We start from the raw sequence: 24519 nt of genomic DNA on the forward strand, positions 1-24519 counted from the left end.
AAAGTACATTGCCCCTTTAAAAAAAATAAAAATCAGTAACTCAAAAAACTTATTTTTAAACAGGCTTCTGTGATCTGGCAGATGAGTTCCACACGAAACTGTGTTTCCTAAAGTACTTTTACTCAGGAAAAGACAATGAAAAAACTGATAGCAGTATAACATACCTCTACTAATGTACATCTGATTGGCAATTGCAACCTTCTTCCGTTGGAACTCCATCAAACGAACCACATTGTCAGATAGTAAATACCGTTTCACTGCAAATATAAAATGAAATCAGATTTAAATTTTATATTAAGAGAATACACTGCTTGTCATTACAGATCATGTTGTATTTAGATTTTCTCTTAATTATGGAAACATTTGTGAAAAATGTATCTTCCTCTATTTCCCTCTCTGCAGATGCTCCCTGACATGCTGTCATTTTAGCAGTTTGTTTATAATTCAGAATTCCTTTTTTTTGCATTTTATCCTGAGACAGGATTAAATACTTGCATAACGTATTTATTCTGAAATTAGCACAAGTGAGTGCGGTGTTCAGGATTCCAGTAGCTAAGAACGTTCACATTTTAAACTTGAATGGCTGGTTTCCAGCTATTTAATGCCTTTAGCTAATAAACCATTGAGTATTATTAGAGTCACAGTAACTTAATTAAAACAATCATCTACAGTCTCCCTGTCCCTTAGAGTCATAGAGATGTACAGCACGGAAACAGACCCTTCGGTCCTATTATCTATGCTGACCAGACAATATTCAATCACAAAGTGGTTGAATCTAATATCCAATCTAATTCCTTGCTTGAATTGCCCTATTTTCCATCTATATTCACAACCAGAAATGTTATCACCCACCTTAAGAGATCAAGACACATAAATAGAAAGTAGGACATAACACCAGCGCTTCACTGGAGACTCACTGATCATGTTAACTAGCATGGCGATGAAACATCTGAAATCAAACTTTCCAGCTCAGCGAGCCAACTTCAACCTGAAAGGGGGAAACCATTAGATAGAGTGTATGGATTTCCAGAAGGCTTTCAATAAGGTGCCACATGTAAAGTTCCTTCACAAAACAGGAAGTTGAGGATGAGTTTGGATTGAAGATAGGTTAACACACAGAATACAGAAAGTTAGGATTAATGGGTCTTTTCAGGTTGGAAAGACATAACTGGGTGTTCTTGTGTATGAAACATTTCCCTCACAGGTCTGTTAGGTGACACGGTATTGAATGTCTTTTGGAAGTCCACGTACAACAAATCAGTTAAAATGCCTAGTCTCCACAAACTTTTTTTTCACCTCAACAAGGGCCTAATGTCTGCACTTCTCTGACACCATCCATGAATCCAAGGAAGATTGGAAGACATACCGCTGATCCTCTGTCTCATCATCTTAGTATTGCCAGTGCCTCTGCAATTTCCAATCTTATTTCCTTCAATATCATTGGATGCATTTCATCTAGTGCCTTATCAACTTTACATACTGACTTGCATGTTAAAAACCCACCTCTTTATCAATTTAAACTCTTTCAGGTGACTATGTTTTGTTCTTTGTCATCATGACCTGGGCTCCATCTGCCTTGTAAGTATTCATTTAACACCTCAGCCATTTAGAATACTTCTTAAATCTTTTGATGGATACTGCCTCTATCACCCTTTTAGAACTCAGTTCCAGATATCCATCACCCTTTGGTGGATATTCTTTTTCCCTTAAATCCCATCTAAAACTGCTACATTTTAACCTTAAAACCGTTCCCCCAGTTAGTGACCCGTCTCTAAGGATAAACCTACCCCTCATAACTTTGTTCATTCAATCAGGCCCCCTCAGTCTTCTATACTCTAAGAAAAGCAACCCCAGCCTCTATTCTTAGCTAAATTGCTCCAGCCCAGGGCACATCTTTTATGAAGGCCGACCATTTGGATGCACCTCAGATGTTGGTCATGAGAAGATCTACATTTGTCTGCTGTACTGTGCTTTCATGTACAGTAGCTGTAGAATAAAATATAAAAACTCAAAACTCATTTTTGAAATCTTACCCGCACTCTCTTTGGTGCAATCACAACCTTCCTAGTGTGGTTACCAGTACTGCACCAAGTATTCCAGCTGTGACCTAACTAACATTATAGACAGCTCAATCACAATTGTATTCAATGCCTCGACTAATCTTATGACATTGCCAGTAAACTATCTTCTAATAAGGGGCAGCTTCGAACATGAACATTGAGATCATTGTTCCATCTACCTTTCTCGACGAACATTAATATTTCAATGGTATCTCGGACTTTAAATATTGGCCAAAGGAAGGCTGTTTTTTGTGTTCCAAACCTTGAAAAGAGCTGTTTAAACATAGGACCTGTGGTTAAATACAGGAGTGAAACAGATAAAGATCTAAAAGGTCTCTAACACAGTGTTCCTTCTCCAGGTGACATCGGGATTCTTATTTATGGTCTATTGGAGAGAACAGTTGTTCAACTTGTTATGACTAGAATCTTACCAATACTCGATTAAGGAGCAATCCGTTTATTAATAACTAGACAGGCGTTTCGTATTTTGTTTACTTTTCTCATTTTAAAAATCGTCTGCCAAGCAACTGCAAGAAGTGCACTCGCTAAAAGGCAGGGTGCGCAGTCCCTTCTCACTTTTCAAATTCCTTAATCTCTATGTGAACTTTGAAATCAGTGCAGCTTGGGAGAAGCTACAAATACAATGCTCCTCTTTAAAAGGTTAAAAATCACACAACACCAGGTTATAGTCCAACAAGTTTAATTGGAAGCACTAGCTTTCGGTGCGCTGTGATGAAGGAGCGTCGCTCTGAAAGCTAATATGCTTCCAATTAAACCTGTTGGACTATAACCTGGTGTTGTGTGATTTTTAACTTTGTACACCCCAGTCCAACACCGGCATCTACAAATCATGATCTCTTTAAAGGGACTGAGCAGTGGGCTGTTGCCCTGTCACTGTGAGCACTTAAGTTCCATTCTCTCTTCATTCGATCAAGACTGAAACGGTGAGGCTTCTTCAGTCATTCACCGAGGACACACATGTTCCTTGTATAAGTATCCCCCAAATCCCTTTGTGCTGCAACTTTCTGCAGTTACTCTCTATCCTCACTCATTCCCTCTGCCCTAAAGCGCTAAGCCTCACTCCCTCCCTAACTAACTAACTATGAACACTCATGTCCCCGCTTCTGTAAAGCACTGAGACACTCACACTCATGTCCATGCCCCATCTCCCCTAAAGCACTGAGGGACACACTCATGTCCATAGCCCTCTCCCATAAGGCACCGATGCTCCACTCACCCCAACGCCAGCAGTCGCGGGCTTTATGCTGATAGGGGAACGTGCCGCCTCTGACATTCTGAAATAGAATGTAGAGGCCCCGCGTCACAATCACCGCCATTTCACCCGGACACTACCACCAGGGACCGGGGAGGAGTCGTGTACAAACGTATCGAAGGAGTCAAATCAGCACAGGCCTGGATAAAGAGCTTAATGTTTTTTTTTTGTCAAAATGTATGATAGCTCAACACATGCTCTTTGGAAAAAAATAATAAACTTCGATATATTTATTGTAGATATTAGACGCCTCCCGGCCCAGACCTGTTTTCGTACATTCCAAGATGGCAGCCTCCTTGTTGCGGCAAAGTGCGAGGCTGATCGGAGCGAGAGGCGGCGGTGGCGCGGCAGGTAGTGAGCGCGCGCCCGGGGGTCGATGGCAGGTAGTGATAGCGCGCTCCCGGGGGTCGATGGCAGGTAGTGAGCGCGCGCCCGGGGGTCGTTGTTCGTCTTTGATAGCGCGCGCCCGGGGGTCGATGGCAGGTGGTGATAGCGCGCGCCCGGGGGGTCGATGACAGACAGTGAGCGCGCCCGCCCGATGTCGATGGAAGGTAGTGACGCGCGCTCTAGTTGGCCTGGGGCCCCTCTCTCCATGGTCACTGCCAGAGCTGCCCAGTTTCTCCAGCATTCTCTCCTCTTAGCCCAAATTTTACTGGTTGTTCGTGTCCTGGTTCAGGTTGGTCTGACAGCGATTTGATTTGCAAGTTAAAAACAGCTCTTTGGAGATACATGGAGACTTTTTGTCCTAAACTACCTCATGCTTGGGATGTGCACGTTGGTTTTCCCATTTCCTGTTAGATGGCAGAACATAACATTGGTCTAGATCAGCGGTGCTGGAAAAGCACAGCAGGTCAGCCAGCATCCGAGGAGTAGGAGAATCGATATTTCGAAACGTCGATTTTCCTGCTTCTCGGATGCTGCCTGACCTGCTGCGGTTTTCCAGCACCATTCTAATCTAGACTCTGGTTTCCAGCATCTGCAGTCCGAGTTTTTACCTAGAACATAACAAATGCCGGAGGAAAGATCACAGAAGCGCTTCTCAGGAGGCTCCCAAGCACTGAGGATGTCACCTAGACAGGGGACGAAATGTCTGCAACACAAATTCCCAGCTCTGCGAACAGAACCACAAGAACATAACGTTGGGTAACTGTAAGGGTGGATTGGTTTAAAAAAATTGCATGGTGAATAGATTGTAGTCCAACCTCCAGCAATCTTAGACAACTAGGAATGCAGTAGATAAATAAAAACAGAAAGTGTTCAGCAGCTCTGGCAGCATCTTGCAAATTCTCTGAATAGAGAAACAGTTAACGTTTCCAATCTGTAAACAGGTTTGTTAACAGTATTTCCAGCATTTCTTTTTATTTCAGACTTGCAACATCAGTACTAGTTTGTTTTTTGGAAACATGGTTAATCAAAGTTGTGCTTAGACCTTTATGTACAGAAGACAGTCTTGGTTGAAATAACAACTCACATCTTTATTAATGTACTATTGGGATACTTGAACGAATGGAATAGATTAGGATGGTATCTTGTATTCCATGCGACACCACAACATCATCAAACTCTCTAGAGACAACAGAATTGCTGTATGGAACTTTGTGATAGTAGGCTTATTAGGATCCAGATGAAGCACCAAAAGCTCTTGCATTTCCCCTATGAATGTAAAGATACAAATTTAAGTGGTAACAACTTAATTCAGTAGATTATAATGTGGGAGATTTCGTGACAGGACTATCACATCAGAGTCAGTGCCAGTCACTTGCTCCAATTTGAAATGTGGGCAAAGATCTTTGGTGGTCTATAGTGACAACTGCACTTGTTTAAACCTCCATACATCTGATAATGTACACCAGCAGATATACAGCGGTACCTCTCCTTGGCTCATGTGTCACCTGACATTATGCAATGTCCAGTTTACCACTGGTGATCTTCCTCTATTTACAATCTGCCTTTTGGTGATATCATCCAAACGTGCACTGAATACACGTACAACTATTTGCAACCATTAAATGCATCTGTGTCAGACTACTTACCCAATATCTACTCGTGGATAAGGCACAATTTCTTCCACTTAAACGTTGACAAAACTGAGGCCATTGCCTTTGTACCCTGCCACAACCTCTATTTCCTCAACACTAATTTCTTTCTCTTCATTAATTTGAAGATACTTTGTAATCATCCTGTTTTTAGTTGTTGTTACACACTTCTGGAGGAAGTAAGACTTGAATCTGAGTCTTCTGGCTCAGAGGTAGAGACATTACCATTGCACCACAAGAGCTCAAGCATTAGCTTGAAATTGAGCACTTGCAATTTTGACATCCTAATGGCCTTTGCTGACCTCCTTACTCTAAATGTCCGGCCCATATCCCTATCATTACCGAGGTTGAGGTCTAAATTTTTTCAGATTCATGTGGCACCTGACTTGGGATGTTATTGTACAAATAAAAGGAAGCTAATTTGACCGTTGGAGGTCTGAAACTGTTTAGATGGTCTGTAAAATTCTCCAAGAGTTATTTTTAAAGTGAGATTTCAGATTATTAAAATAGCTGCTCCCATTTTGGCTGCAGAGAAAGTATTATTTGTGACTACCAAGAAGTAGTAGGCATTTTTTTAAGATTAGATACCCTAGAGTATGGAAACAGGCCCTTTGGCCCAACGAGTCCACACCAGCCCTCTGAAGAGCAACCCACCCAGACCCATTCCCCTACATTTACCCCTGACTAATGCATCTAATACTATGGGCAATTTAGCACAGCCAATTCACTCAGACTGTGGGAGGAAACCCACGCAGACACGGGGAGAATGTACAAAGTCCACTCAGACAGTCGCCCAAGGCAGGGATTGAACCTGGGTCCCTGACTCTGTGAGGCAGTAGTGCTAACCACTGAGCCATCCTGCTCCCCTAACTAAGCTGAGCTTTAATACACTTTAATGTTATTGCATAACAAGACAGTGATGTCAAACCATTTTTATATTTCTCATCTCAATGGGTGATAACTAAAGATGTAAAATTAAAGTAGTATGGCATGAATGTTGATTGTACAAGTGCATGATAACTGCAATGCGTACGTGAGAACCTGGAGTAGACCGAGAATCATAAGATTGCGTCAGTTAAAAAGGAAGAATTATGCAAAATATAATCCTTTTTAATAGCACTGACCCAGTCACAGAAACTGATTTTGTATTTCTTCAGACAGAGTTTGGATTCACCTGCTGCTATATGGATTTAGGAGCAGGCAATTTGCCCCTCTAGCCTGTTGGAGGGCTGAACTGATTATGCATTCAACTGCATGTTCTAACCTATTTTGAGTTTTGACAGTATGATTTGATGTAATAAGAAGGAAGGCCACTCATTTAAGACCTATTCTAAAATTCCATAGCCGTAAGGAGACTTAGTGAATTTGTCCTTTTATTTTGGAAAAGAGTTGCATTTGTGAAGAAATTACTGAGGACATAATTAGGAGAAAAGATTCTGTCCAAATTTAGTTGTGGGAGGATCAGTTTTGGATTGCGAAGCATGAAATTAATCTAAACACAATGAAGAACTTTGCACAGACATTTAAACCACCCAAGGATTTTGCCTTTTGCTGCAGAATTGCATGGCCGCAGATTGGGGGCGGAGGGGAAGAGAGCTGGCAGGATGAAGAAGATTTTATTTGCTGGTTGTACCTCATCTGGAAACCATAGCCATGGTGGACCAGCCAGTTTTCTCGTTTGTTTTATGACTGTAACCATAATTTGTTTGTACTTTTCTTCCAGTACTGAAAAGGTGCCTGCTCTCTGCAGCTTATTTAGATAGTCAGAAATGGGACCAGAGACAGAAAGACCCTCAAAATCTGGGTAAGTGGAAAACCTTTAAGATGTAACTTTCAGCTTTTGAAGGTAATTTCTTTTGTAAGTAAGTATTTGTATTTGTGTATAAATTTTGGAAAAGACCCCCCCCGCCATCCTTATAATTACATACCATTCAATGGGTATTCTGTATTCAAACCCCACATTTAGAGTTAATTCTTCAGTATTATGGTTGTCATCTAATTAGTGCAGAAACAATGAGAAGCTCTGATGTGGCTTAGCTTTATTTCTCTGTTGCAGGCCTAAAAAATGTGGTAATAGGAAAGCACTTGGAAAGCAGAACAAACTCGCTTGAAACAGAGTGTAGAATGAAAAAAAAACAGAAAAAGCATATGCAGGCTGGAGGAAAATAAAAAAAAAAAATAATGACTTTATAAGTGGACACAAATGTGTTTCCAAACATCTGGTATTGTTAAAGTACTTTGCTGGAGTTCCAATTGTTTGGAAAATAATATTCAAAACATTTGTATCTTTTGGCTGCCACATACTTTGATGATATTTAATGAGGTAGTTACCTATTATTTTTCTCCTCATAGATTATTCCCCCCCCCACCCCAGTATGTGAAACACGTTGTTCATGTTCTCAAAAAAAGGGATGGCTGGGCCAGCATTTCCTGCGCATCCCTTGTTGCCTTTGTGAGTTTGGTGATTTGCTGCTTTCTTGACCTGTTGCAGTCGATTTGGTGCAGTTTCATTCACAACGCTGTTAGGGAAGGAATTCCAGAATTTTGGTCCAGCAACAGTGAAGGAACAGCGATATATTTCCAAGTCTGAATATTTGGATGGGAAACTGCAGGTGGTGGTGTTCCCATGTACCTGCTGCCCTTGTCTTTCCAGATGGTAGTGGTTATGGGTTTGGAAGGTGCTGTCAAACGAGCTTTGAATATCTGCAGCTCAGTTGTAGATGGTACACTTTGCTGATCTGGATTTGTATCTTGTAGATGATAGGCAAACTTTGGGGACTCAGGAGGGGAGTTACTCACTTTAAGATTCCTAACCTCTAACCTTGTCTTATAGCCGCAGTATTCATATGGCTAGTTCAGTTAAATTTATGGTCATTGGGAACCCTGATGATGTTGATAGTGGGGGTCCCAGTGATGGTGATATCATTGTCTGTCAAGGAGTGCTGGTTAGATTCTCTCTTGTTGGAAATGGCTATTAACTGGCATTTGTGTGGCAGTTAATCCTTTGCCTTGTAAAGTGGAGTTATTTTTCCCATTGTATCCACAGTGATTGGGCTGATGGTGACATGGAAATAACATTTTTAAAAATCTTTTCATAAAACTATGAAGTAAGACATCTTGCAGAAGGGCTGTAAAATATATTATTTTTGTCCTGTAAACAAAATAATTAATTCCATCCACTTCCTTATTTGTCATTGCCTCAGTATCCTTGTTCCAGTTGTTGCAGGAGTGTCAAAATTTGTGCTGTCATGTTTCACCCAAAGCCAGAAAGAATCTGATTCCTCCTCACTGGAAAAAGACAGAAACTGAAAAGTGTTTTTTTTTTTAAAGAATGGCATCATATTTTGTAATTTCTAAAGGAGTAATTCCAATGAAAACTTGTTATTAAAAATCTTTTTATGGGGAATAAATATGTATGTATTGTAGAAATTTCACATGGAAAATTATTTAAATTTAGTGCATAAGTTGTTTTGTGCGAATTTAGAGGTTGTAAGGTTGATGCTCATTATGGAACTGTCACATGGGAAATTTATGTGAATAGATTACTTCTGGCAGGAGCATTAATATTGCTTCTATAAGCAAAAACGCATTGGCGATATATCGGATGGTATTTTATGTGCCTGTAAATCTGCCAGAAGGTAAACTCCTTTCAAACACAATTCTTTTCCAATTACACTTTACATCTGTGCATTACAAGTAATTTACTGAGTCTTGTTCATTCCAGCTCAAGTGATTTTGAATTTGTATGAGTCAGGAGGCAGAAAGTAGGCAAATATTTTCTGAGGGCCAATACAATTGACTTAATTAAGTTTTTCTTTTAAATCTTTGCATTTGTCCCACAATTTAATAAGCAAGGCACACCTTTGGAGTGCTGGCTGGTTCAGTAGAATAACAACAGTAATTTGAACAATTTTCAGAAACCTAATGAGAAACAAATTGTGCTTTAATGGCAGATTAGTAGAAACTGAAACCTTGAGGTTCCAGAGTAAAGGGAGATTTCTTGCACTTTAACGAATATTATTCTGAAAGCCGATGTATTTTTTTGTGTATCCTGGATAATATAGTTATAGTGTCTATTGTGGATATCTATCAGATTTCCTTGTCCTAGTAATTTGTTTTTTTTTAAATTTCCAGTAACTTTTTGATTGTGATTTATTTACCAAATTTTTCTCTAAAATACTCATTGAAAACAGAGAGGAACGTGTTTGATCAATTTAGTTTGAATTAAGTTAAATTAAATCAGCTTTAATTTCTAGTGAATTATCATGCATTCAGCAGTAGAAAAAGTCATTGGGATTGCCTCAAGCCTGTTCAGGTAGCATTACACCATTCAGACAGGCAATCTTGGCATTTAAAAATCTACAGCTGCTGTTCTTCCATTGCAGGTTCCACTTTTCCATTTTATCTTCTCTCTCTTACGCACTCAGCCTGACTGCTGCCTCTCACCTCCATCCAGCTGCTTCACATACCTCAAGCATTGATGATCTTGGGTTCTGCACCATTATTTGACTCTCACTTTGACTCCTCTGTCTTTTTTAAAAGTACTGCAGCACCTTGAACCTTACTTTCCTCTCCAAAGTCTTGAACATGTTGTCACCTTCCAAATCTGTGCTCACGACTTTCACAATACCATGCTCACTTGTCTTCAGTCAGTCAGATTTCTCTTCCTATAAGAGCAATGAAAAAAATGACACCTCTGTGGCCCTGGTGGGCTATCTCACCTAATCTTTTTGATGTGTTTGGAGTGTTCAAAATCCTTTTTTGCTCCTGTATTCTTCAGCTGAGTGGAACTGGCCTGCTGAGTTCTATTCTTATCTAATCAGATAGAAACACTGAATCACCTGCACTGGCTTCTTTTCCCACCTCCACACTATTATTTCTGGCCCCTTCCTACTTCTTATTTATATTTAGTCTCTAGGCATCAGATGGTATTTAATGAAGTCAGTTGGTATCATGATCCCACATTGCCTCCTTCTGGGAAGGTTCACCACCCCTCCCCCCCCCCTTTATCCCCCCTCCCCCCCCCTTTATCCCCCCTCCCCCCCCCTTTATCCCCCCTCCCCCCCCCTTTATCCCCCCTCCCCCCCCTTTATCCCCCCTCCCCCCTCCTTTATCCCCCCTCCCCCCCCCTTTATCCCCCCTCCCCCCCCCTTTCTCCCCCCTCCCCCCCCTTTATCCCCCTCCCCCCTCCCCCCCCCTCCCCCCCCCTCCCCCCCCTTTATCCCCCTCCCCCCTCCCCCATCCCCCCCTCCCCCCCTCCCCCCCTCCCCCCCTCCCCCCCTCCCCCTCCCCCCCTCCCCCCCTCCCCACTCCCCCCCTCCCCACTCCCCCCCCTTATCCCCCCTCTCCCCCCTTATCCCCCCTCTCCCCCCCCTTATCCCCCCTCTCTCCCCCCCTTTATCCCCCCTCCCTCCCCCCCCTTTATCCCCCCTCCCCCCCCTTTATCCCCCCTCCCCCCCCCTTTATCCCCCCTCCCTCCCCCCCCTTTATCCCCCCTCCCTCCCCCCCCTTTATCCCCCCTCCCTCCCCCCCCTTTATCCCCCCTCCCTCCCCCCCCTTTATCCCCCCTCCCTCCCCCCCCTTTATCCCCCCTCCCTCCCCCCCCTTTATCCCCCCTCCCTCCCCCCCCTTTATCCCCCCTCCCTCCCCCCCCCTTTATCCCCCCCCCCTCCCCCCCCTTTATCCCCCCCCCCTCCCCCCCTTTATCCCCCCCCCCTTTATCCCCCCCCCTATCCCCCCTTTATCCCCCCCCTTTATCCCCCCTCCCCCTTTATCCCCCCTCCCCCTTTATCCCCCCTCCCCCTAATGAAGTACCAATTAGGGTCTTAACTGAGTTGTGGTGTGCCTTATCCTTGATCAACAAAATGGCCCGAAGGCTTGTAGCAATCAGTGAAAGCTGCCAGGGATACGCTGACTGGATCATCAAGGCTAGTGATGAATCATGATAGATTGGAGGTCGTGGGATTGGGGCCAAGGGGCGCTGGTCAGTGGTGGGCCTATTCTTCCCGATGACCTGTTCCTCCATTATGTACTGAGTTCCTTTGAATGAGGGACTCCTTATTTCCCACACACACTAAAAGCCAGTGTTCTCCCTCATCCACCGCCCAGACACGCCTTGGCGTGCCCATTTGCCACTGGGCGGTGGAGATCCCCAGTGGAGGGCTCTCTATGCGGGAGTCCTTCCCCTTTCTCTCGGGGATCTGGGGTGAAGGGTGCTGCACGCAGCAGTCCCCTGCAACCGCAGATTGCGGTGGTTCGCGGACTCGCAGCCCAACTGCTTGTTCTGTGGCGCTGTGGAGTCCGTGGACCATGTATATATTGGGTGTGGGCGTTTGCACTCCCTTTTTGATTTTCTTAAAAACCTTCTCCTCTGCTTTTGGCTGCACTTCAGTCCCACGCTCCTGATCTTCGGGCACCCGGTACGGAGGAGGGAGGGCAGGTCCGAAGACCTCTTCGTGGGTCTGCTCCTGGGCCTGGCCAAACTGGCTATCAACAGGTCCAGGCAGCGGGCCGTGGAGGGGGTCGTTAGGGCCGACTGCCTGCCCCTCTTCTGGGGTTACGTTAGAGCCCGGGTGTCCTTGGAGAAGGAGCATGCGGTGTCCACCAACACCCTGGAGTCGTTCAGGGAGAGCTGGGCGCCGCAGGGAGTGGAGTGTATTATTCCTCCCTCCAACCCTATTTTGATTTAGTCCCTACCCTCCCCTTCAATGTCTTGACCACACAGCATTGCCCTTGGGTTTAAAGGGCAGTGCTTGTCACTGGCCACTCGGGTGTTTTTCCTATCTTCCTGGTGGTGGAAATTGAATAAAGGTTCGTGCACTTTGTGTCTCTCACTGTGTCTCACACCTGCACACAAACACCATGGGTGCTGGGGAAAAATAAGCACTACCGCAGTTAGGCGGTAGTGTGAAAAAAAAGGAAAAAAAAGAAAGAAAAAAAAACTTGGTGGGGCGTTTGATGTGAAGGGCACTGCTTGAAAAAAAAAGAAAAAAAAATAAACAGGAGATTGGGTGATAATAATAAAAAAAGAAAAAAAATATAAACAGGAGATTGCATGTGGCCATACTAGTAAAAGCCAGTGTTCCTACGTGGCAAGTCCCTAACAGCCACTAGGTGAATACCAATGATAGTGTGAAGACCCTATTGGCGGTCAGTAATTGCCTACATAAGGGTCTCTATGGGCTCATGGCCAAGAGGCTGGTCAAAAGACTTCTTCTCCAGATTTGATTAGGACAGAGTCTGGAATGCAGTGGGTACCCCACACGTTACTCTCCCATTTGGTTAAATGTATCATCCTCATCAACTACACTTTGAGGGAAGGTATTAACTTCCATTCATCATCTGTAAACATGATGTTAGATTCCACATATAAACACCCAGATCTATTGCACCCAACATCTATCGACCCCTCCCTTTTATGATGATACTCTGGCTTTAAGAGTGTTGTCCTGGTTTTCGTTTGAACATAGGTTTTAAGACAGAAGTGTGAGCTGTCTATTTGAATCCAGTAAACAGCTTGGGAGGTTTTTGTTTTTTTTTAAGTTGGAACAGTAAAGTTTAAAGCAGCCTGAATGGGTGGGGTCAAGGTCCCATAGAATCAGAAGTTTTAGTTTTAGCTTTCAGTAGCAGTTGCTGCTGGAGTCTTGAAGCCGGATGTGGAAGCTGTTTTTCCTCTCCCTTATGCAGTTAAAAGCTGTTCCTGCTGCTAGAATTGAATGTGAAACAACCTATTTTACTGAAGGTGTAGATAAGATTTACAAGGATGTTACCTGGACTGGACGGTTTGATTTATAAGGAGAGGCTGGATAGCTGGAATGTTTTTTTTGCACTGGTGGGTGGGCTGCTCAATGATGACTTTCTAGAAGTTTCTAGGTAATGTGAATAACAAACGGCTTTTCCCTATGATTGGGGAGTTCAAAGTTAGAGGGCATAATTTTAAGGTGAGAGGATAAAGATTTAAAAGGGACCTGTGGACAACTTTTTCATGCAGAGGCTCGTTCATACGTGGAACGAACTGTCAGAGGAAGTGGTAGATGCAGCTACAGTTACAACATTTAAAAGACATTTGAACAGGTACATTTAGAAGGATATGGGCCAAATGCAGGCAATCTGGATTGGTTTAGTTTGGGAAACTTGATCAGCATGAACAAGTTGGACTGCAGGGTCTGTTTTTATGCTGAATGAGATTATGAATTTGCCTTTGCCAAGGGTGAATTTATGAGATGTTGCTATCTTGGAACCATTAATTAGTTTATGTGTATATTATTTTGTTAAGAATTTCAATACAGTTAGCGTTAAGCCAATTCTTTTGTTTTAATTTAGTCTGTATTTTAAATGTAGTGTAAAATTCAAGTGTGTTTTGCTTAAAGTTGATAGTTTGACAACTCAACTTGCAACGTCTGGCAATTACTTTAAAATAAGGAAATGATAGGGTCTGGACTGTTGTCTTAATATATTTTGGTCGGGTCCATAACACTTACCTCTGACTTTCAACAGTGCTTGTCTGACATCAGTATTGAATGCACAACAGCAGTTTATGGCAGATGGGATTCCGTTCCAGGATTTCCATTCTCGTTCCTGGCACTGGCAAGGGATAAGATTGCAAAATAGTGAATTGACACTCTGTAATCCTGACCTGACTGGTTCTGTTGCAGCTGTAGGCACCTCCTGTTCCCCCTACAACTTTCATGGAGTTAGGTCAAGGTCTTGGGAAAATATTTCATAGGTACACAGAGGAGTTGTGAAAAGCAACGTGGATTTGGAAACTGATTGAAATGTATGTTTGAAAGGTCTTATCCATATCCATATTCTCCTTCCATTGCCCCTATGATCCTTCCATATCCTTCCTTTCCCATTACCCCTTTTATGGTTTCCTGCATCCTACTCACTTACCCACAAATTCCTGTTGAAATAATCCAATAGTAAGTCTTGGAACTCAGCCAAGCATTTATAAAACCATGTGTGAACTCTATCAACTGAAATAAATAGCTAGACATCTATTTCTCTGATATGTCTCACTATTTGATTAGCTCTGCAGGAGATCTGTTTTCACAGATTGAAGTGGATTGTATGCTTTGACTTAGTAATTATTTAATTAGTAAAAATAGGTACTCTTAACTTTGTTTTTGAACTGAACTGAAAGCATTACTTCACCTTTTTTCCAAATAATATTTTATACAGTTTTAATGTAATCTCTCTAGTTTTGCATTCAATAGCTTGGCTAATTAAGAAAAGCTCCAATATGATTTCTTTCTCACCTTCTCTACCTAGTCTGCTGGCTTCAGGGATCTATCGATTCCAAGGTCTTTCTGTTCTACTATATTTGGCAGTACCCTACAATTTATTGTGTATTTCTTTATCTTCATTGCTGTCCCTAAATGCATTACTCCTTACTTGTTCAGATTGAATTCCATTTGTCACATATCTATCATGTTGAGGCCATACAGGACATTAGTTAGGCCACTTTTAAAATACTGCAATTGATTCTGGAGTCCCATCTATAGGAACGATGTTGTAAAACTTTAAAGGGTTCAAAAGAGATTTACAAGGATGTTGCCATGGTTGGAGGGTTTTGAGCTATTGGGAGAGGCTGAATATGCTGGCCCTATTTTCCCTGGAGGCTGAAGGGTGACTTTGTGGAGGTTGAAAAAGTCATGAGGGGCGTAGACAGGGTGAATAGCTAAGGTCTTTTTCGCAGGGTAGTGGAGTCCAAAGCTAGAGGGCATAGGTTTAAGGGGAAAGATATAAAAGGGACCTAAAGGGCAATGTTTTCATGCAGAGAATGGTGCGTGTATAGAATGAACTGCCAGAAGTGGTGGAGGCTGGTACAATTACAACATTTAAGATGCATTGGGTGGGTATATGAAAAGGAAGGGTTTAAAGGGATATGGGCCAAATGCAGGTAAATGGGACTATATTAATTTGGACTATCTGGTGAGCTTGGATGAGTTGGACTGAAGCTGTATAACTCAATGACGGTATGAGCTGTCCAATCCATAGATTACTTCCTATGTTCTACAACGTTTACTATAAACAACATGGAGGAGTCAAGGGTGTACCGCTGGAAAAGCACAGCAGCTCAGGCAGCATCCGAGGAGCAGGAGAATCGACGTTTCAGGCATTAGCCCTTCATCAGGGATTAGCAGGAATATAAACAACATGACCAATTACTATATGACCTTAAAACTTCTTAATTTTAATACTTACATTTAATCATTAATATTTATCACTAAAAGCAATGGAAAAGGTACTGAGCCCAGGAAATCTCTTCCAGTCATAAAAAAAAATCCATTGACCATTACCCTTAGCTTCTAAGTTGTCAGGATCTCCTGAGTTATTACTTTTCTGACCACTCTATTTCTTTTGGGACCTTGTCAGAAGATTTGCAAGAATCCATGTAGGCTACATAAAACACACTATCCTCATTGGTCGTCATGTCACTTCTTCAAAAAAACTCAATTAAATTAGTCAGACATGACCTTGCTTTAACAAATCTATGGTAACTGCCCTTGTTTAATCCATGCCTTTCAAAACAACAGTTATCTATCTTCCTCAATATTTTTTCTAATAATTATCCCACCCTGAAGGTTGTGCTGACTGGCCTGGAATTACTCAGTCTATTCTGTTAGCCTTTATTTTAGAAAAGAATGGTTCAATGTTAGCCATCCTCCCGTCCTCTGGCATCATGCCTGTGCCCTGAGAGTATTGAAGAATGGTAGTCAGAGCCTTTCTTCCTTTGCCTCTTTCAATGGCTGCTGATAACTTCACCCAAGCCTTACGATTTGTTTATTTTCAAAGATGCTAAACTCCTCAATATCTCCTCGTTCACTATCTTTATTCCGTCAATGTTGTAAACTCCTCCTTCTGAACTGGAGTGTCTGTGTTATATCCTTTTTTAGTGCCGACACATGCAAAGTACTCGTTAAGAGCTATTTCCTTATCTTCTGCCTTCACATTTGAACACTCTCCATTTGGCCCCATTGTTTCCTTAGATATCCTGATGTACTCATAAAGTATTTTTGACTTGGCAATATTTATTTATACTCTCTCTTTGCTTTACTAATTTCCATTTTCGTTTCACTCCTGCACCTTCTGTAGCTCTCTAGGCTTTTGGCCATTCAGCTCACCTACTCAATCACTTTATGATCTGTATGAGATGCCTTCTACTCTTCTTCATTGAACTTAATCAGTTTAACTTCTATCCGTTCCTAGTATGCTTACTCAGTTACCCCTTGAATATTGATGAATTCCATGCTTACTCACTGAATACATTTCACATTTTGAAATTGCATTGGTTCAAACAAATGTTCCCATTACTATTTTGCTACCAATATGTTAAGTAATGCCTGTAAATACATTATCTTTGGAGCTTTCTGTACAGTGTGGAAGCAGGCCATTTGGCCCATTGTGTATCCATGACCTTCCGTAGAACCTCCCACCCAGATCCAACGCCCACTCCATCACTCTAACCCTGCATTTCCCACAGCTAATTTACCTATCCAGCACATCCCTGGACATTATGGGCAATTTGGCATGGCGAGTCCACCCAACTTGCACTTTGAAGAAACTGGAGCACCAGATGGAAACCCACTCAGACATGGAGAGAATGTGTAAACTCCACACAGACAGTCGCCTGAGGATGGAATCGAATCCAGGCACTGCGAGCCACCAAGCTGGCCCATATCTTCAGACTTCATATTGTTACTTGCCTTTTTGGTTTTGGACTGATTGTTCAGTCTGTGTGCCGATTGTTCTAAGTAGAAATTATGCCTTATCCATGGGGAGCAGAAATGAAAGAGTGAGCAAGATTCTTGGCTGGTATTGGGAGCAAGCATGGAGTCAGGAAAAATTTGCATTGCTGGCTAGGATACAGATTTGCCACATAAACCCATTCCTGAGTGACCTCAGGCAAGGTTCCAGAGGACTGGAGGAGGCCAGCATTGTTCCTTTGTTTAAGAAGGAAATCAGATAAGCCAGGTAATTACAGGCCAGTGAGCATGATGTCACTGGTGGAGAAGCTGTTGGAGAAGATACTGAGAGACAGGATTTATTCACATTTGGAAGCAAATGGACTTGCTAGTGATGGGTAACGAGGATTTGTCTGGAGAGGATCATGTCTCACCAACTTGATTGAGATTTTTGAAGACGTGACAAAAATGATTGAGAGAAAGGCAATTTGTTATCCACATGGACTTTTGTACACATTTGATAATGTACCTCATAACAGGCTGGTGCAGAAGGTAAAGTCTCGTGGGATCAGGGGTGAGCTGGCTAGATAAATACGAAACTGGCTTGGTCATAGACAGAGTAGTGCTAGAAAAACTCAGCAAGTCTGGCGGCATCTATGGAGAGAAATCAGAGTTAATGTTTCGAGTCTAGTGACCCTTCGTCAGCACTTTAGTAGCAGTAGGACAGTGCATTTCAGAATGGAGATCAGTAACGAGTGATGTTCCGCAGGGATCAGTGCTGGGACCATTTTTGTATATTGTGTATATATACATGATCTGGAAGAAAATGTAGATGATCTCATTAGGAAGTTAGCGGATGACACCAAAATTGGCAGAGTTGCAGACAGGGAGGAGAATTGACAAAGAATACAGCGGGATATAGATAGCTTTCAGATTTGGGCAGGAAATGGTAGATGGAGTTTAATCCGGACAAATACGAGATGATGCATATTGGAAGATCAAATTCAGGTGTGAATTATACAGTGGCAGAACCCTTAGGAGCATTGACATACAGAGGAACCTTGGTGTAAAGGTCCACAGATCCCAGGAAGTGGCAACACAGGTGCTCCATTTTGGGATGCTGTTTTTCTTGAAAAACCAGCCTCCTGCACCTTCAGTGCTGGAGGGCCAAATATTTCCCTCCAGGAACCTGTAAGCTGTGCTTACTTTTGTGGTCAGGCTCTCCTTTAGCCAATAATTAGCCAATCCAGGAAAATCAATCCTGCTGAGTATTCCCCAGCAGTGTGTGGTCATGTCCCCCATTTGACCCAGATTTTGGAGTCCTGACCCAAAAGCTAGCTCCTGCTCAGTGTTATGCTCTGTTTCTGTTAGCAAGAGCCATTGGAATGGAGTGTGAGCTGGAAGTAGAAATCGTGACAGAATTATTGAAATTCCAATTGTTTCAATACATTGGAGTCTGTCTCAGATTTTTTAAAAATGTTGTAGCTTTAAGCCCAAATTCTTCATAAGTTATTCATGTTACAATTTCATTAAGCTTTCATCAAGAAACCTGTGATTTTTAAAAAATACATGATCCAGAAAAGAAAATCTGTAGTATTACAACAAAGAGAGGATTTGAGATATAAAATAAATTACTGTTACTAAGAAATGCAAGGCTGAATACTTGATCAATTGCTTGATGGCTTATAATAAAGAGGATACAGCAGTTTTTGTCATGGTACTCTTGTAATATGCATGACAATTTAACGTAAATTGAAGTGATTCAAATGAGCATTCTAAAATATTAATTTTGAAGATATTCCTGCAATGTTAAAGTTACATTTAATTATTTAACAGCTTTTAATAGCTTGGTGGGTATGAAACCTTCTTTAATTGTAACAAGTGGAATGATGTATGGATGGCTCAGTTAACATTTTAGAGCAATGATAAAGTGCAGTAGGTGGCAGTATGGTTTCCTTTCCAGAGAATTTTTATCATTTGAACCTAATTTTTGCTTTAAAATATCTATGAGACAGCTCATTGTCAAGTCTCAAGATATATGGTGCATGATTGTATATGACTTTTGTTCTGCTAATGATCACCAATAAACTATGCCTTTCCCCTCCACCTCCACAGCCCAAAGAATTTTCAGAAGAAATTTCCAAAGAAATTCAGAATGCCAATATATGAAATTAAAATAAGTTTTTGTGAAAGTCAATTTGCTTGAATCTACATGCATTTTAATTTTAAACCTGATCACAACAGAAAAGTAAGGGAATTCAAATGTTTTGAAAGGCTAGGTGGAACTAATGTCTCCTACGGAAGTAGTTCATTGTTCCTTTTAGGAAATTGGAGCAAATGATGTTGTGAGCCATGTTTTGTAATCTTACTTGAATGTTAGTCAACTGAATGTTTGAGTTAGTAAGAGCGAAAGTGCTTTTTCAAGCTTAACACACTCGAAGCCAAAGCCTTTGCTAAATAGGATTGAATAACAAAGTGTGGAATTCTTTCTCTCATTTAAGTGTCAAAAATCTTTCTTAAAAGGTATATGGTACCTCTGAAATAATCTAAAGTGTATGGGCATATTACTAGTTTTTTGTTTTTGCAGCTTGCAGTGCATTTGTTAAATATAATGGAAGTATATCATGTTCACAAGTAGAAACTAAAATAGTGCTGAAAAGTTATAGACTGTTAAAACAAAAGGCTAATGCACTCGTTATTTTTTTCACAAGAATAGTTCACTTATATTTTGATTGGTGTTTCTCTATCTCTAATAACAGAATACATATAATCAAACATCATTCTGTTTCTTTCAATCAGCGGAACTAGCTGTGCTAATGGATGTAACCTACGAGAAGAAGCTTCCTGTCAGCTCATTGACAATAGCAAGGGTAAGTTGTACAGACATCTCCATGTACTATTGCCAGTCAGACATCATATCTTATGATGTAGAGATCTACAACTATAAGCTATTTGATTCTCATCTTAAGACTTCCACTAGATGTATGCTTTTTATAGATCATGTTTTAGGTTCCAAAAATGTGAACTCTTTTAAAAACACTATCATCATCGCACTCGCCACAAAATTCCAATTATTAAATGCATCCTTATAATAACAAAATTATACTATTTGAGAATTATTTGTAAGTTGAGGGAACATAGGCAAAACTGAAAAATTGCATCCGGCATTGTTGGGAACATGGCAGCAACACAGAGAACCAAATTGAATTCTATGTATTTACTATAGCACTTCAAATATCCCGAATAAATTGCAGATTTTGCTTGATGCTGCATTAGTTGGGGAAGAGAAAGATGCCAAATTCATACTTTTGAGTGTAGTCTTTATAGCTTGAGCATCATCATCATCATCATCATCAGCCAGGCTCCAGGAGATCTTAGCAAGTTAATGTTTTGCTTGCCATCCCAGCTTGCCTCCAAAAACAGTCCTCAACATTGTGAAACCATACAGCAACCTTAATGAGAGAAGGGAGCTGATATGAAACAATAGGTCAAGCTCTTTTAATCTTTCTTTGGCTCTGTATCTCAACAACAACTTCTTCCATGCCAAGGATAGTGATTTAATAATTAAATCTATTTTGGATAGAAAAGGGGACATTGACTGACTGTCATAGAGATGCACAGCATGGAAACAGACCCTTCAGTCCAACTTGGCCATGCTGACCAAATATCCTAAATTAATCTAATCCCATTTGCCAGCATTTGCCCATATCCCTGTAAACCCTTCCTATTCATCTTTCTATCCAGATGCCTTTTAAACGTTGTCAGTGTACCAGCCTCCACCGCTTCCTCTGGCAACTTGTGCTGTACATGCACCATCCTCTGCATGAAATATTTGTCCCTTAGATTGCTTTTAAATCTTTTCCCTCTCACCGTAAAGCTATGTCCTCTAGGTCTGGAATCCCCAACCCCAGATAAAAGACCTTGCCTTTTTTACACTATCCATGCCCCTCATGATTTTATAAACCTCCATAAGGTCACCCCTCAGCCTCTGATGCTTCAGGGAAAATAGCCCCAGGCTATTCAGTTTCGCCCTATAGCTAAAACTCTCCAAACTTGGCAACATCCTTGTAAATCTTTTCTGAACCCTTCCAAGTTTCACAATATCCTTCCTATAGCAAGGAGACCAGAATTGCATACAGTATTTCAAAAATGACCTAACCAATGTCCTGTAAAACTGCAACATGACTTCCCAACCCCTCCACTCCATGCACTACATAATAAAGGCATGCATTCCAAATGCCTTCTTCACTACCTGTGACTCCACTTTCAAGGAACTATGAATCTGCAATCCAAGGTCTCTGTTCAACAACACTCCCTAGGACCTGATCCTTAAGTGTATTCGGCTTGCCCTGATTTGCCTTTCTGAAATGCAGCACCTCACATTTATCTAAATTAAACTCCATTTGCCACTCCTTGGCCCATTGGTCCATCTGATCAAAATCCCATTGTACTCTGAGGTAACCTTCGCTGTCCACTACACCTCCAATTTTGGTGTAATCTGCACACTTACTAACCAAACCTCGTATGTTCACATCCAATTAATTTATATAAATGATGAAAAGCATTGGATCCAGCACTGATCCTTGTGGCACATTGCTGGTCACAGGCCTCCAGTCTGGATAAGCAATTCTCCACCACCACTCTTTATCTTCTACCTTCGAGCCAGTTCTGTATTCTGATGAGTAGTTCTCCCTCTATTCCGTGTGATTTAACCTTGCTAGCCAGTCTCCCACGAGGAACCTTGTCAAATGCCTTACTAAAGTCCATATAGATCATGTATACCAGTTTGTCCTCATCAATCCTCTGTTACTTCTTCAAAAAGCTCAATCAAATTCATGAGACATGATTTCCCACAATATGGCACAAAGCCATAGTAACTATCCCTGATCAGTTCTTGCCTTTCCAACTAGACGTAAATCCTGTTACTCAGGATTCCCTCCAACAACCTGCCCAACACCAATGTCAGGCTCACTGGTCTATGGTTCCCTGAGTTTTCCTTACCACTTTTCTTAAACAATGGCACCATGTTAACCAACCTCCATTCTTCCAGCACCTCACCTGTGACTATCAATGTTACAAATATCTCAGCAAGGGGCCGAGCAATTACTTCCCTAGCTTCCCACAGAGTTCTAGGGTACACCTAATCAGGTCCAGGCGATTTAACCACCTTTATGCATTTTAAGACATGCAGCACCACCTCCTCTGTAATATGAACATTTTTCAAGATGTGGCTGTTTATTTCCCCACGTTCTCTATCTTCCATATCCTTCTCCACAGCAAACTCTGATGCAAAATACTGTTTAGTATTGCCTCCGTCTCCTGTGGTTCCACACGTAGATGGCCATGATAATCTTTAAGAGGCCCTCTTCTCTCCATATCCTTAATGTATTTCTAGAATCCCTTTGGATCCTCCTTAACCCTATTTACCAAAGCTATTTCATATTCCCTTTTTGCCCTCCTGATTTCCCTCCTAAGTACAATCCTATTGCCTTTATATTTTTCTGGAAATTACTCGATTTCTGCTATCTAAACCTTCTTATTCTTGACCAAAACCTCAACTTCTCTGGTCATCCAGCATTCCCTACACCTACCAACCTTGTTCTTCACCCTAACAGGAACATACTGTCTCTGGACTCTCATTAACTCATTTTGGAAGGCTTCCCATTTTCTAGTTGTCCCTTTACCGATTAATGTCTGCCTCCAATCAACTATTGAAAGTTCTTGCCTAATGCCGTCAAAATTGGCCTTTCTTCAATTTAGAACTTTAACTTTTGATCCAGTCTTTCCTTTTCCATCATTATTTTAAAACTAATAGAATTATGGTCACTGGCCCCAAAGTGTTCCCTCACTGCCATCTCAGTTATCTGCCCTGCCTTATTTCCCAAGTGTAGGTCAAGTTTTGCACCCTCTATAGTAGGTACATCCACATACTGAATCAGAAATTTTTCTTGTACACACTTAACAAATTCCTCTCCATCTAAACCCTTAACACTATGGCAGTCTCAGTCTATGTTTGGAAAGTTAAAATCCCCTATCATAACCACCCTATTATTTTTACAGATAACTGAGATCTCCTTACAAATTTGTTTCTCAATTTCCTGCTGACTACTGGGGGGATTTATAATACAATCCCGATAAGGTAATCATCCCTTTCTTCATTCTTTGTTCTACCCAAATAATTTGCCTGACATATTCCCAGGAATATCTTCTCGAAATACAGCTGTAATGTTATCTCTAATCAAAAACATGACTCCCCCTCCTTTATTGTTCCGCCTTTTGATCCTTCCTCTGTCTTTTAAAAAGAAAGATATACAATATGATTGACAGGATTCTGGCCATCTCTTTTGCAGCACATGCAGAAGTACAGCTACACAGTTCAATTGTCCATGACTCCTGCTCAGAGATGAGTGTTAGAGCTAGTATAGCAATGAGTCTTGGACTGGAAACTTGGTAAGGTTAGGGAGCTGTCTTAGACCTGACAGAAGTATGTTCCACTTTATTTCTGATCATGAGTAATCACACAGAATACGGGCTTTTGCCCGAAACGTCGATTCTCCTGTACCTCGGATGCTGCCTGACCTGCTGTGCTTTTCTAGCACCACATTCTTGACACAGAATATCAGGCCTTACTGCCCACCCTTAGTAATTCAGAATTGTTACTTTCAGAATGAATAGTTTTGATTAAATAATTTAAGTGACACAGCTTTTTTCAACTCTCCAGGTCAATAGATAGTTTGAACTAAGATTAAATAGTATTATTGAGAGAACAATGTCAGATGGACTTGTCTCAAAACTTTATTGACTCCCATTCATATGGCACAACAATATTGAATGGAATCTTCTTATTTCCTCTCGATATTTCCTCTTGCTAATAAATGTCATCACTCGAGAGAATTCAGCTTCTTGCTGTATGCGTAAATGAAATAACGAAAAGCTTAATACAGGACCAGATGCGCATAAATAGAGACTACATTTTCATGTCTGCAAATACGTTTTTATTGAAACATAGTTTCTTTCTCCTGCAGGTTTCACTTGCTTGATTTGGTAGTAAAGAAGTATGTCAACTGATTTTATTACTTCACCATTTAATTTTGTATTCTTATAGTCAGATAGCTTCAAACCGCAACAGCAAAGCTACTAATGCTTTGTGCAAGAGGTTTGATTTACTTCATATTTTCCGCATGTTTGATGGCAACATTAATAGCAATCAATGTAATGCCTTTAGTTGGTGGAATTATTAGTGCGATTTAAGTGATTATCTTTTGTACAGCATTACATGCTAAAATGATAAATGGACAACTGCAGATTTAAAGCCAAATATAAATACTTCTGCATATTGTTTTAATCCTGCAGTTTATTGACAACATTTCTTCAAGAGAAGAGGTGGAGCAAGCTGAATACTATCTTTACAAGTAAGCATATTTTCCCAAGCTTTTTTGCAAAGAGTAAAATTTTTGTTCTGT

General features: G+C 41.3%; 2 protein-coding genes across 7 annotated transcripts in view; one reads left to right on the forward strand and one right to left on the reverse strand.

Annotated features, from left to right (window-relative positions):
- ptcd2 (pentatricopeptide repeat domain 2) overlaps positions 1-3616 on the reverse strand; it is a 35482-nt gene extending 31866 nt beyond the window's left edge. The window contains exons 1-2 of one of the 3 annotated variants that reach the window (XM_072581966.1): positions 3598-3616; positions 165-257 (exon numbers count right to left, since the gene is read on the reverse strand). In XM_072581966.1, the coding sequence (XP_072438067.1) occupies positions 165-219 (55 nt within the window). In that variant the 5' untranslated portion in view covers positions 220-257; positions 3598-3616. Of the gene's footprint in view, positions 1-164; positions 258-3207; positions 3242-3297; positions 3534-3597 lie in introns of those variants that run through there. The other 2 variants (XM_072581947.1, XM_072581957.1) reach the window with 2 other exon arrangements.
- Positions 3542-24519, forward strand: part of mrps27 (mitochondrial ribosomal protein S27) — a 97581-nt gene continuing 76603 nt past the window's right edge. Inside the window, exons 1-4 of one of the 4 annotated variants that reach the window (XM_072581910.1) lie at positions 3542-3684; positions 7093-7173; positions 19856-19926; positions 24410-24468. In XM_072581910.1, coding sequence (XP_072438011.1) covers positions 3618-3684; positions 7093-7173; positions 19856-19926; positions 24410-24468 — 278 coding nt within the window. In that variant the 5' untranslated portion in view covers positions 3542-3617. Of the gene's footprint in view, positions 3717-3864; positions 4010-4640; positions 4662-7092; positions 7174-19855; positions 19927-24409; positions 24469-24519 lie in introns of those variants that run through there. The other 3 variants (XM_072581920.1, XM_072581929.1, XM_072581938.1) reach the window with 3 other exon arrangements.

The sequence above is a fragment of the Chiloscyllium punctatum genome, chromosome 2, assembly GCF_047496795.1.
Source record: "Chiloscyllium punctatum isolate Juve2018m chromosome 2, sChiPun1.3, whole genome shotgun sequence".
NCBI lineage: Eukaryota > Metazoa > Chordata > Chondrichthyes > Orectolobiformes > Hemiscylliidae > Chiloscyllium > Chiloscyllium punctatum.